General features: G+C 35.8%; 1 protein-coding gene across 1 annotated transcript in view; it reads left to right on the top strand.

Moving 5' to 3' along the window:
* The first annotated feature begins 1,940 nt into the window (after positions 1–1,940).
* Positions 1,941–12,872, top strand: part of EYA1 (EYA transcriptional coactivator and phosphatase 1) — a 168,323-nt gene continuing 157,391 nt past the window's right edge. Inside the window, exons 1-3 of the mRNA XM_078072305.1 lie at positions 1,941–2,246; positions 7,372–7,421; positions 8,979–9,106. Of these exons, the coding sequence (XP_077928431.1) occupies positions 8,983–9,106 (124 nt within the window). The 5' untranslated portion in view covers positions 1,941–2,246; positions 7,372–7,421; positions 8,979–8,982. The remainder of the gene's footprint in view (positions 2,247–7,371; positions 7,422–8,978; positions 9,107–12,872) is intronic.

The following is a 12,872-nucleotide window of genomic DNA, read 5'->3' on the forward strand; positions in this document are numbered from 1 at the left end:
TTAACACAGGGTTTCAAACAGGGTTGAACCAACCAGCACCTCAGATTTTTATTTTATGGACCTTAGAAATAAAGATGATAGCAAAAGCACTTACTATGTGGGTGCCTGACGTCATAGATTAAATTAATGTAACATGACAGTTTATTTCACAGCACTAGAAACCTCCATTATATGCTGTATTTTATTTTCTGCATATATGCTTTAGTATATTGAATAACTGATACTTCTGGCTTGAGAAAGTGGTGTAGGTGGTAATGTAATTCTATTTGTGCAGCATAAATGAACAGATCCAATAGCAATCAACTGATTTTTGACCTAGCTTCCCAAATATGGCAGATGACTAGCCCATGACTCCTTGCTGGTACCATACAAAATGAAATCCTAGGTGAGTTTGCAGTTTAAGTTGACTCTTAGATTTGACAAAGCATTCTTTTCTGAGGAATTTAGATTGGCATCCTTTCAGGGGGGAGAGGGGGAGAAAATCCACAGTGAATTTTGTTCATTAGAAGCATTTTGTTTTGGTTGCATGGGAATGGTGCTTTCATTTACAAATTAGCAAAGAAAAGGTAAGACTGTATCTGTTTTATTAGTTGATCATCTGGAAATGTATCATAAAATCATTTAAGAGTTTACTGTGATTTTAAAAATGTTCTTTGATACCAAAGCAAGAGGCTTAAAAAAAAAAAAAAGATGTTTTTTATTATTAATAAAACAACTGAATACGTAGAATAGTATTTTCGGTAAAGGCGAAATAGTTTGAAAGAAAGTCCAATGGGTATAAAGATTTTACTTTAGAGTACAAGATTGGTTATGATAAGTGAGTAGTATCAAAATAAGCATTTGTATTTGAACTTTGGTATGGAGCTGACAAATTAAAATATAATAGGCACATCAGTGATGCCTTCTTTAAATATTTGAAATCAATATAATGGTTGTCATCGATCTAATAACCAAAGCCATTTATTTACCTAAAACATGATAGTAAGTAAGCATTTTAAACTAAAGCTGTAATTTAGTCCTAATGTGAATAGCTCGACTCTCTAGATAAGTGTTATGGATTATCATGCATGGATTGTGAATTTAGTTAGAATTTTTTAAGAGAACAAAGTGTAAGGAAAGAGTTCTAGATAAAATAAGTATTTTCCCAAAAATGATTTTAAGATAGTAACACTGAAATACTATCTGGTTCATATCCAAAAAAAAAAAAAAAAAAATGTTCCTGTAAAACTAGCCATCTAGAAATCATTGCAGAATCATCATTTGGGCTTTCATTGTTAAACTGATAATAGTTTACACGTTTGCTCGTTTTCTCCCTTTACCTACTTACTATATAAATGGCCATTCTCATTTTTAAAAAATTTTTCCCAGACCTGTTAGTTGGTACACTCGGAAAAAAAAAAAAAAAAAAAAAATTTTTTTTTTTTTTTGAAAAGTGTTGATTCCCCAAGTTTCAGGGCCTGAAAAAAGTTTTGGAAAAGTATAAAAGATAACGTGTAACTACTCCCAAAGCTCGTAATTGGTAGCTGCTGTAGCAGGAGATGTGTGTTGACAGTGTCTCAGAGAACTTATTCTCACACAGCTGTTTATTCAGATAGCATGGGGCGCGTTCATTTACATAATAAATTTTTTTTGAGCAGCAAGGTTGAGTCAGACGGAGCAGTGCTCCTTTCAATTGTTGCATTTAAACCAATAAGGTTAGAACAAGAGAATAGCTGTGGTTTGCGTTGCAAAAACAAAAAAAGCCCCGAGGCTCCACGGGCAGACCTACAAGGCTGCGCAAACAAATCGAGGGATGAGATTCTGCTGTTTCTTTGTCTAGGGTTCTCAGATGCTATCTGCGGCTGCTGTTTGGTGGGGAAAGAGCGCGGGGCTCAAAGCGGTCACTAAACAGAACGGTGGGAGCTGATGGCTCCGAGTTTGGGGCGAGGTAGAAACTCTGCAGTGCCACTTCCGACTTTAAGCCTTCCTGTTGCCGTCCACTGTGGCGGTTTTCGTTCTGGGGAAAGCGTTTTCGCTCAGTCGCTCGGCAGCCCGAGCCTGCAGCAGCGGCCAGGCGGCTGTCCCCGCGGCCGGGCTTCCCCCTCCAGAGGCGCCCCGCTTCCAGCAGCGCCGGGCTCCACTGGGAGCGCCTAAAAGCCCTCACGCGTCCTTATCCAGGAGCAAAACTGCATAAGGAATGGAGGTCTGCTAAACCAGAAAATTCGAAGGAGCACATTAAACTGGTGGATGCAGCAGATGTAAGCGCTGTAAGTACAAGCTGACTGTTTGAAAAATTGTAGTGACTGACAACAGCTGTCCTGTGGGCAAAGCCCAAGATAACAGGAGCGCTTTTTAGTATTGTTTTGATTTGTTTTGGAATAAAAACATTAGGGCACGGGCACGATTCTGACACTTTGTACGTAGTGCGTGATTAGCCACAGGGTTCCATCATAAAAGTATAATTCTTAACCCCCAAATGATCTGCTCGATTAGCATCATTAAGAGATAATTACAAATTAATTGTTAACAATTACTGTTGTTGTGATCGATATAAATGTAACACACGGCTATATTCTTGTAGGGAGATTACTTCATATCGCTCCTGAATTGCTGCACAAACCTCAAATATTATTGTGATACTGAATAAAGCGAAAAATACGTATATGTAGCTCTCCATTGCAACACAGATAACTTTTCCTCCGCAACTTTGGTTGATACGAGAAAATGAGGAAGGAATTAAGATTTTGAAAGGACAACAGATAACAAAAATCAACTGATACCACTTTTTAAGGAAGGAAATCCTTTTGCTTCAATAAACAAATTTCCCAAACGTTATATTAAACAGGCTCATCTTCAAAAGGTGAAATAATAAACATTTGCTAAATTAATATACTTTTTCCCTTATTGACACTTCATATGACTTGACTGGACCTTGAAATTTAAAACAAGATTCTTAAACTTTTGAACGACCATTTAAAGTATTTGTCATTCAAAATCAGTATATTGCTAATGACTCATGGGCTTATATTTCTTGGGAGGAATTTTTGAACACATTTAAGTAACTTTTGCAAGAATTCAATAAATTCAGACCTGTCATTGAATTTAGACAAGAGTTTTTATGTTGCATTTCTTACAATGACAAGGGGTACAAAAAGTTTAGCAGTTAAGCCCAAAGTGTAGTTTTATAGGGTTGGGGTGGTTTTTTTTTATGTGTCTTTCGGAATAGGTTTTATTTTAGGCTTCTGTGAGTTTTTCCGCCCACCGTTTGGAGGTTTGAGGACATGCATACATGAATAGTCATGCTTTTTTTGCATTATCAAATATTTGATATTTGACTTTCTCGCTGCTTGAATTCTCCTAAGGCCCAGAGTGTTCAGTAAATGAGCAAACAGCCATGGGTTCTCAATCCTGAAAATTCTTCACGGTGACAGAGAAGCCTAATTGAGCCACTGTTCAGTTTTTGAGTGCCAAAAGGAAGTCAACTGCTATATGAGCTTCGTAGATATGATAAATGATTTTCTCAAAAGAAAATTTTCATTTGAATGCAAAAAGTCATATTAGAATACAATGGAAAGAGGAGAAACACTTGCAGGGAGAATAAAATCCCTTCTTCCATTTAATCAGATAGCAAAGGTATTTCATTCAACATTTTGAATGAATGCTAATTTTGAAAACAATCTTTTAAAACTATGGTGGCGTCAAGTGTCATTTAAAGGCTTGTTTTTGTTTTCACGGGGACTCGATTTTGTCATTTTCTTCAAACGAGGAAGTTTGAAATACAGCATGTTACATTAAAATCAGTAATAGTATTGGAGCATTCATTTTATAGAGTCTTTGATAAAGCAGGAAATAAGTGTTAACATGTAAAAGACATCTACCTCTTCCTAGAAGTTCATTTTGATTTTAGGTTCAGGTTTTTATTACAGCATTGACACCATAGTTAGAAATATTCATTGAGAAAAATTTTAGCAAGAATATATTCTGATTAAAAAGCAGATTTATGCCTAAGGCTCATTCTTATAAAATACATTCTGATTAGAAAATTGCCATTGTCTTTCAAATTTGGGAGTACTCAGGTTGATCTGTGGTTGGGCAAAACCAGCTTGCCTGCCAACTCTATTTATTTAGATAAGTTCAGTACTTTCACTTTGAAAATTTCTTTTTAGTTTGGGGGAAAAAAGTTTTAAATTATAGTCATTTTATAAAAATTGCTTCTAGCAAGCAAAAAAGCCTATGGAAAACCCATAATTTAGACAAGTACCTACATTTTATTTGCTCTGTGCTGCTGAGATTTAGAATCCCTTTCCATTTACAGTTTACTTTTCACAGAACATTATTAACTTTTTGGCTTCATACATGATCTTCTGTCAGATGCTTTTGATTTGTAATTTAGCAAAGTATAATAAACAGTGCAAAAGTCATGAATTTTGCTCTGCATCCTGAGCTCTGTGGTAGGGAAAATGTGATAAAATGTGTACCTTAAGTCTTGTTTGATGATCTCTCAAAGCAAGTTTGCCTTCTGGAAATAATTTCTGGGGTTGAAGAGCATGGTATTAACAGATTTAATGTGGCTATTCAATGGATTGGCGAAGTACTATGTGAGGTTTAACAAAATGAGAGAGACAAATTGAACATCAACAAAAGTTACATCTGTGAAGAATTATAAATTTAATTAGAAAAAAAGGCAAACTTAAAAGACCTCATTAACTAATCAGAAGTCAAAGTTACTAGTTTAGAATTCTTGAATTTAAATTCTACAAAGTTCTATCTTTTTTTCTCTTTGTATTTTTGCAACTCTCAGTATGCTGCTGTGGGTACTCTAGCAAAGAGTTTTAAAAAGCATTAAAGTGAAGTGACTTCATTGTAATAGAAGATGACTATTTGTAATGTTATGGGAAATATTTTTGTACTCATAGGAACGTTTGAATTAAAAATACCAGATTAGAAGAAGACAAGAAACATATTAAGTTTATCAATGTGAAGCAGAAAATGTGAGTTTACTGAATGCCTAACAGCATTTTTCTGAAAACCATGAAATATTTTTTTTCTTTTTGAATAGGAATATGCCTAATTAATGATTTTTGAAACCCCTTATGCTCTTAGACCTCTAAAGCCCAGAAACTTCCAGAGATATTGTCAAACATAAGAGAAAATCAACACCAATCAGAAATAGGTGTTCTTTTCAGATAAGTCATTATTAAGAGTATGTTTCCTTACTGGACTGTAATCTTGTACTACACATAAAAAACTAAAAGCATGTGAAGTGTAGCATTTTGTAAACTGTAACTAATTTTGCTCACATCTGTGTCTAATTGTTGTCTGCATTCGCATTCTTGAGAGTAGATTTATTTTTCCTGGACCACGATGTGGATTCAGCTGACCAGCCTAAGTGAGGATTAGTTGTTTTAAAGTTATTTTGATTAAAGAGTCATTTTTAAATACAGTAACACACAACACATGGTTTAAATAATCCTTGAGACACAAAAGAATATATCTGAAGTATACTTAATGAAATGAAGATCATGAATATGGACTTTCAAAAATTGTAGTGTATGAAAGTACAGTAGAGATTGAGTCAGGCCAGCATTAAAAAAAAAAATGCTGTTGTGCAAATGCATTTTTTTTAGTGAGAAAATGTGTTAGAATAATTCTTATTTTTAATTTGACCTAAGACCTTATTTTGAAGTTCATTTTTAAGTTTGACTTTGAAATTTAATTAATGATAGGTTAAGCCACAAATATAAGTATAATTAAACTTTCAAAGTACACAATGAAACTAAAATTATATTTCCAAGATTATACTATCTAGCCAATGTTAAAATAGGAATGTATTTTAACGTTTAACAGAAAGTGTGTTTTACGTACTCTTTCCCATAATTGGGCCAAGAGAGTTCTTAAAACTAAGTTAGTTCTCACCTATAATTTATTCCAGGTGTATAAAAGCAGGGGGGAAAAAGGGTGGGGGGGGAAGGAAATTTATCCTTGGGGTAGATTGCTGCAGTTTCTAAAGGAAAACATTTAATCTTGCATGAGAACATTACTTTTAGCAAAAACTGCGGACGCCTGCTATCACAAAATGACATATCGGCAGGCATTAAAATTGCATTTTCACTTAGGCGTCTCTTAATTATTTTTCGTCCTGCACATATTCTAGAAACACGTACCTAGAAATTTCACATAATCTTACACCAAGATATTCAGACTTTGACAATGCGCTGTTCTTGCCAGAAAGGTAGAATTTCTTAATTTCATGAATCATAATTAAAAAATAACAGGACTCAATAGCAGATATTCGGTCGGATTACTTTAATGCCATTTGAGATGCTTCAGTTCTCATCTTTGTTCTGTAGCCCTAATTGATGTCAGTTCAGGTTGAATGAAAATGCACATCAAAGATTTGGAATTCTGAGTCATTTTAAGCATTTTTCAGAATGCTCTTTCCTGGGAGGCGTTAGCCTGAGCTTGTCAACCAGCAGCCCACCCTCACCTGAGTTTATCACCTGCTGGTCGTTTGCACTGCCTCTGGAGGAAGGGCAGGGACTAGCAAAGCCTGCACGTTAACTTAGTTGATTCATCTGGAGACAAAAGGCACCAAAATGCTGGCTAACTGGGACATTGAATTGATTATTAAGCTATCCATTCTCTCGGTTGGTTCAAACGACAGAAAATTAAACGGAAAGCTAACTGCTTTTTCTGTTTCAGCAGGCAATAGCAAACAAGCATTCGCTGAATTTTAAATTCTCATGAATAAATGAGCACATCGCTCAATGATGTGATTTTTGGGTCTGAAAACTTGCCTTTACCATCTTTGGTCAGCCCAGCATTGCCCGAAAGTTGCCCAGAAGCCGTTTCGGTAGATGTCAAATGGCGTATAGTACATATAGGGAGAAAACCATCATGATAAGGATAAGAAACTGTCAGGAGTCAAAGGGGTGGGCGGGAACTCTATTTCAGCTGGGGATAGCAGAAGATGAAAGATCTTCTGAGGATGCTGGAGGATTAATTCTTGAACTGCTGTGAAACACACTCATTTTGCTAATAGCTATTTTTTTCCAAGCACCTTTTCCAAGCTGCCTGGGCAAGGCTGCTTTGCATGTTGATTGGGGGAGGGGTAATCCCGTTTGCAGCTGTCATAGGCCAGTGATGAATCACTATCCCGTCATTTGGCTGCCTTCCCCCCTGACAAGGGGAGGAGGAGGGTAGACCTGCAGGAGGAAACAACAGTGGAGACCTCAACTTAAAGACAATATGCCTTTCACTGCTGCAGTATCCTCCTTTTTCTCTTTTGGTTAAAAGAGAGCATTGTCGTTCTCAGCCATGTGCTCTGTATAATTAAGAGCTGACACTGAAGCAGAGTAACAACAGCTTCTAATTTCTTACCCCTGATCACAGGTGCAAACATCTCAAACCAGTTCAGATGTTGCTGTTTCCTCAAGTTGCAGGTAAGGATATTTGACATTTTTGGAGATTACCTTTCTGTGACCCATATCTATTTTTGTCTAGGATTTCTTAATTATTTCTATTAATAGCAACAGCCTCTGTTGGAAATTACTTAACAATTTGTGTGTGTGTGTGTGTGTGTGTGTGTGTGTGTGTGTGTGTGCGCTTGTAGAAAATGTTAAGTATGTAGAAAGGGAATAGGAGCCCGGGTTTGAAAATGATTATGGGCTATAGTTTCTGGTGTTAGGTAAACTGTGAATGTGTAATGTGAATTAGGAGAGAAAAGTTGGATTGTAAGCCATTTCTAGTTTGGATTTAGATTTGGGGAAGTAAAAACTCACTTTAGAAGTTACATGGTTCCTATTAAGCTGTTTTAAAAACTATTTACAGTAAGTTTAAGTGCAACCTCTAAATTAAAATAACTAGCTTTTATTGACCTGGTTGGGGGGGGGGGCAGAAACAGTTTTCACTTCAGTGGAATATTAATACCCCCTCCTCTTTTTTTTTTTTTAAGAAAAACACAGAAGTTTAAAATAAAGTGAATGGGCCATAGATTTTTTTTAAAAAAAATTGCAGAAGGGTATCTAGGTGTGTTTTGAGTCGCTTTAAATAAAGCCCCTCCTATTAATAGAATATTAAATATAAATGGCTAGTCCTGCAATTGTGACCGTGAGGAGTGGCTTCTATACCATAATCTTCTAGAATAAGTAACTACTGAGTCTGAGAACTTTGGTGGGGGAGGACTTAACTGTTTTTATAGGGTAAAAATGCAAAATTGCTGCATTGAAGTAGAATTGTTATTTCCCTGAATAAGTGACAGCTGAGGTATTCCAAGTGCTAATGCTCGCAGGGACTCACTGTATGTTGGCCTTATCCCTTTTCAATTGGGCACGCTGTATGTAATCCACAAAGCAAACAAGTGAGCCGACATCGTAATGTTCTAATGCTGCATTTGTTTCAAGGGAAACAGAGGAACAATTAAGCAGTTTGCCAGAGTAAACACATGCATCAGGACTATCTCTTTCCCTGTCACTACACTATAGGCTTCAAGTGTTTTATTTGGTTTGGAGACCCATTAAATTACAATTGAGTGGTAAATTATAAGGGAGTACCTAGGGCTAATTTATTAGATGAAACAGATTCCATAGAAAAGTGATTTTTTTCCTATTATACCTGTTTACGTATTTCTTTTACAAAAATCATGCCTCTTTTTTTAATATAAAGAAAGCGTGACTGCATTTTTTTTTCTTTGAAAATTAAAATAGATGCAACTGTCTCATTGTGATTTGATGAGCTGTGTAAGAAAAAAAAAAAGATTTTCAAAGTGCCATGTGAATGTTTGGTTGGATAGGTAAGGCAAACGACACCTTTGAGTGCCACATGTTATGAAAGCATGACTGAAGTTAAAACTAAGTAAGATGAACTATTTGGAGTCTAAGAAAATAGATACAATGGGACTTTTGTGTGAATGTGTTTCAAAGGTGTCAAGTCGTTAGCACATTAAATAGTAGTGTTATGAATTTGGTACATCTGTCACACGGAAGGCTTCTTGTCTTTAGGTCTATGGAAATGCAGGATCTAACCAGCCCGCATAGCCGTCTGAGTGGTAGTAGTGAACCCCCCAGTGGTCCCAAACTCGATAACTCTCATAGAAATAGTAATTCCATGACTCCCAATGGCACCGAAGGTGAGTGTCTGCCTTCTCCCTGTTTACTTTGCACCTTGTTTCTTCGTCACTATATGCTTTGTTATTGGGTGGTTATGATTTCAGTTGTCAAACCCATGAAGCTACCGTTCTAGTTCCCCTTTAGCTAATTTGACTTGTGAATCAGCATTCATCCTCAGTGAGGAGCTGCACAGGACTAAATTATTATAACACAGACTGGTTTTATTTGGCACAAATGCATATGTATGTATCTATACATATTATACGCATGTGTGCATAACATTTCTAACCTTTGAGTGTTTTTTAGCTCCTTGTTGATCGTTCTCCAGAGCACAGTATCAATTTGCATGGTTTTATTCTATGAGCAATGAAAATTTGGAAATATTTCCTTTATTTTACTTTCCCTTTTGTTACTAAATATAACAAAATTTGCTTAAATGTAACATTGGACTGGATTGTTTCTAAGTAACCATAACATTGTGTGCCTGATGTTCTTGTGGCTATGACCATTAAAATACAAATAAGTAAAAAAAAACAAAAAACAAAACTTGTTTACAAATATACAGCCTTATTAGGAGGTACATGAAATTTATTTACTTTCTTAAAGATTAAATAGTACACATTAAACGTAGTACTGTTACAATTATTCTGTATAATGATACATATGAATATGTAAATTTTATGCAGATATATATTTTAGCCCATATATTCCTAAGTCTACACATGTAAGCAAGGCTATCCTTATGTATTGTTAGCTGTTATGCATATTTATGTAGGTACTATGTATAATTTTAGAACTTCAACATATGGAGAGATATATTACATGTTGTATTTTTCTAATTTAGCCTATTGAAAAATTTCTTCACAGATATTTTTTGCTTGTTCCTTACTAAGCCTCAGACCTTAATGAACTTAGAGCATAAGTTTCACTAGTTCAATGAATTATCCATGTTAGAATTCTATCCATAAACAAAACCCTTAACCATCATTTCCCAATCACCATGGTGATCTTTTATCACAGTTCTTAAAGATAAACAAAACTAAATGCCATATAATTGTTTGGTGCAGTATTCCAGTGTGTATTGATGAGGCCTTTTGAAACTAGTAATGTTATGAAATTTCTGATAATAGAAAAAAAATATAAAGTAAGTTGTTTCTGATATTAGACATCTTAATTTTTATACCGACAGTGATTATTTTTAAAGTGTAAATAGTCTGTATTTTACTCTTTGAGTAAATTCATTACCAGTGTTTGTGAAAAATGGTCACTGTCAAAAGTAGAAACTTTGCTGATCTAGCCAAAAAAAAAAAAAAAATTTCTGGATAAGGTGGCTTCTCATCTGAAACTCTTTCCATTTTGATAGGTGATCAAAAAGAAATTGGAATGATTTTTAGGAAAGCAATTCTGGTATTTAGTAGATTTTTATAGAGCCAATAAAAAAAAAATCAAGCAGTCCTTTATTCTCTCTTTTGGAATTGGGCTTCAGGTGGCAGCATGGCTGCCGCCCTGTGCACGTGGGGCGCGTACAGCTCCCTAGGCTGGTGGGCCCCGCGCCGGTGTCCTCATGCAGGTAGCTGCTGACAGGAGGGTCAGAGGAGGCCATGGGTGCAAACCTTAAATAGTCATTCTCCTCACTGAGAAGTCCAAAGAAGACAATCATTTAGAGGAACTTAAGAATAAAGAAGACCAGGTTAAATCATTTTTGCACTAAGCATACATTTTGCATGGAACCATAATACATATGGGTAGGAGCAATTATGAAATAATGATAGTTAATTTACGTATGAAGAAATGAAATGGGGGTAAGGCGTTTTCGTTTTGTCATCATTTACTGGCAAATCGTCTCCTACAAAATAAGAACCACATAATGTTGAAACAGACTATGTGTTAGGGACTGCCCCCTAGGAAGGCTTTGTGAGAATGATATGTGGCTTGTTTTTTAAAGGCATGTGGAGTGGTTAGATTATTTCTAACAGTTCACATTTAATGGCTTGGTATCAGGTCCACATTCAAGAATATGTATCTTATACAATTTTTGCATAACTAAAATTGTTCAAAATACAATATTTTAGATAATTGTGGGATCTGCTGAGCCAGTCAATCTGGTAAATAGTTAGAAATTACTACTTATCAAAAAAAAATTATCTTAGGTCTTGGAAATGAATTTTTCAGACCTATTTCAGACAAATGCAGTTACTCTTCTCACTTTGTAGGCATCATTCCTGGATGTACTTTGCAAGGGTTATGGTAATTAGAGGGAAGTTAGAAGATATCAATATAAATTATCTGAAGAATAAAGGGAATTTTGGTCAATCCGCTGGGGATACCCAGTTTTATTTTAGTATATAGTTTGGAAATATGGATCCAAATTTCCTTCATGATCCATGTTACATGCCTGTTTAGATGCAAACTGTATCAGCAAGTTCTGGGTTATTGTTAAGTTTGTGAATCAATTCATCATGCTGCTTACGTGTTCCGTAATGCATCTGTTTCATTGCCCTCCGTCACCGCTAGAGGAGGGAAGCTTAAAATGAGTGAACTAGTGTCTGGCAAGCTTCTCTGGGATATAATCGTGACAGATTTTCCTTGTACTTCTTTGAAAATCTTATTGATTTCGAAACCAGCACTGTTCACCAATGAATTAGAAGAAAGCAAAACAAGAAACTCATTTAAATTTAAGGGCACGTTTGAAATAGTCCTCATCTCTCCTACCTCCATAACAAGTATCTCTAGCTGTATGTGCCATGATTTAGACCTAGGTGGCTCCACTTCAGCTTCGTTGAAATGAGCTTCCTTAATGAGGTCAACAAAACTTCCATTTAGTTTACACAGTTGTTGGCTTTGCCCGCGTTTATATAGGTTGTCTTCTCTCTCTCTCTCTCTGCAATTTTTACTTCCTGCCACCACTTGTCCCTATAATGAGGCTAAGAAAACATGAAAATCTCCTGTATCAAAAACCATAACTTCATCTGAAGAACAAACAAGAAGGGAATGGAATGGAGAGGCAGAGAATATTAAGTTTCTTCTTAAGTCTGCTGCCAAATTATCATAAGACTCAATGTTTGTAGGTTCTGTCCTCACAGGCTAGTGCCTATTTTCATGGTTCATCTAAGGGATAAAGACAGAAAGACACTGATCTACAGCCTCCAATCCTGTGCTTTTTTATTTCCTAGATGAAACGTTCTTCAGTTAGAATAGTTGTTTGCATGTTTCATATTTCAAGTTTCAACTATTCGTATTTTATGTTCTATTCCAACCTCTCTGAATCGTTATTGTAGTTAACTGTTGGTTTCACACACTTTATAAATCCTTGAGATAGAAAGCACAGATAGGTAAAAATACAAAACAGTAGCAAGAATGAATGTTTGAGTTGCTCTGAAAAAAGCACTGTTAGAAGTGATATGTTTCCAAACGAATTAACAAATATTTTAGCTACTATTAAACACTTAAGGCTTGATTTGGAGGAGACTAATGGATACTTATGAAAACACCCAATTGTGGCTTTCTTTTAACCGTTTAGCCTATTTTGAGAGGAGGCAGTTAGTCTTCCAAGATAGGATGGAATAGAAATTTCTTATTAGAGAGATTGTAAAACCATCATTTTTAAGACCTACACTTCTTGGTGGTGATGCTCCCCTAGATCCATATTAACGCGCTGAATCTGAAAGGATTTCTAATGCGTGGATTTATGTTCAAGCCTCTATTTGGTCGAGGCTGTGTGTTGATGTCTGTGCTGGGTAAGTGGGAGAAGTAGTTGGGAAACCTTCCTTCGGAAGGACTCAGGGC

This window comes from Halichoerus grypus, chromosome 5, assembly GCF_964656455.1.
Source record: "Halichoerus grypus chromosome 5, mHalGry1.hap1.1, whole genome shotgun sequence".
Lineage (NCBI taxonomy): Eukaryota > Metazoa > Chordata > Mammalia > Carnivora > Phocidae > Halichoerus > Halichoerus grypus.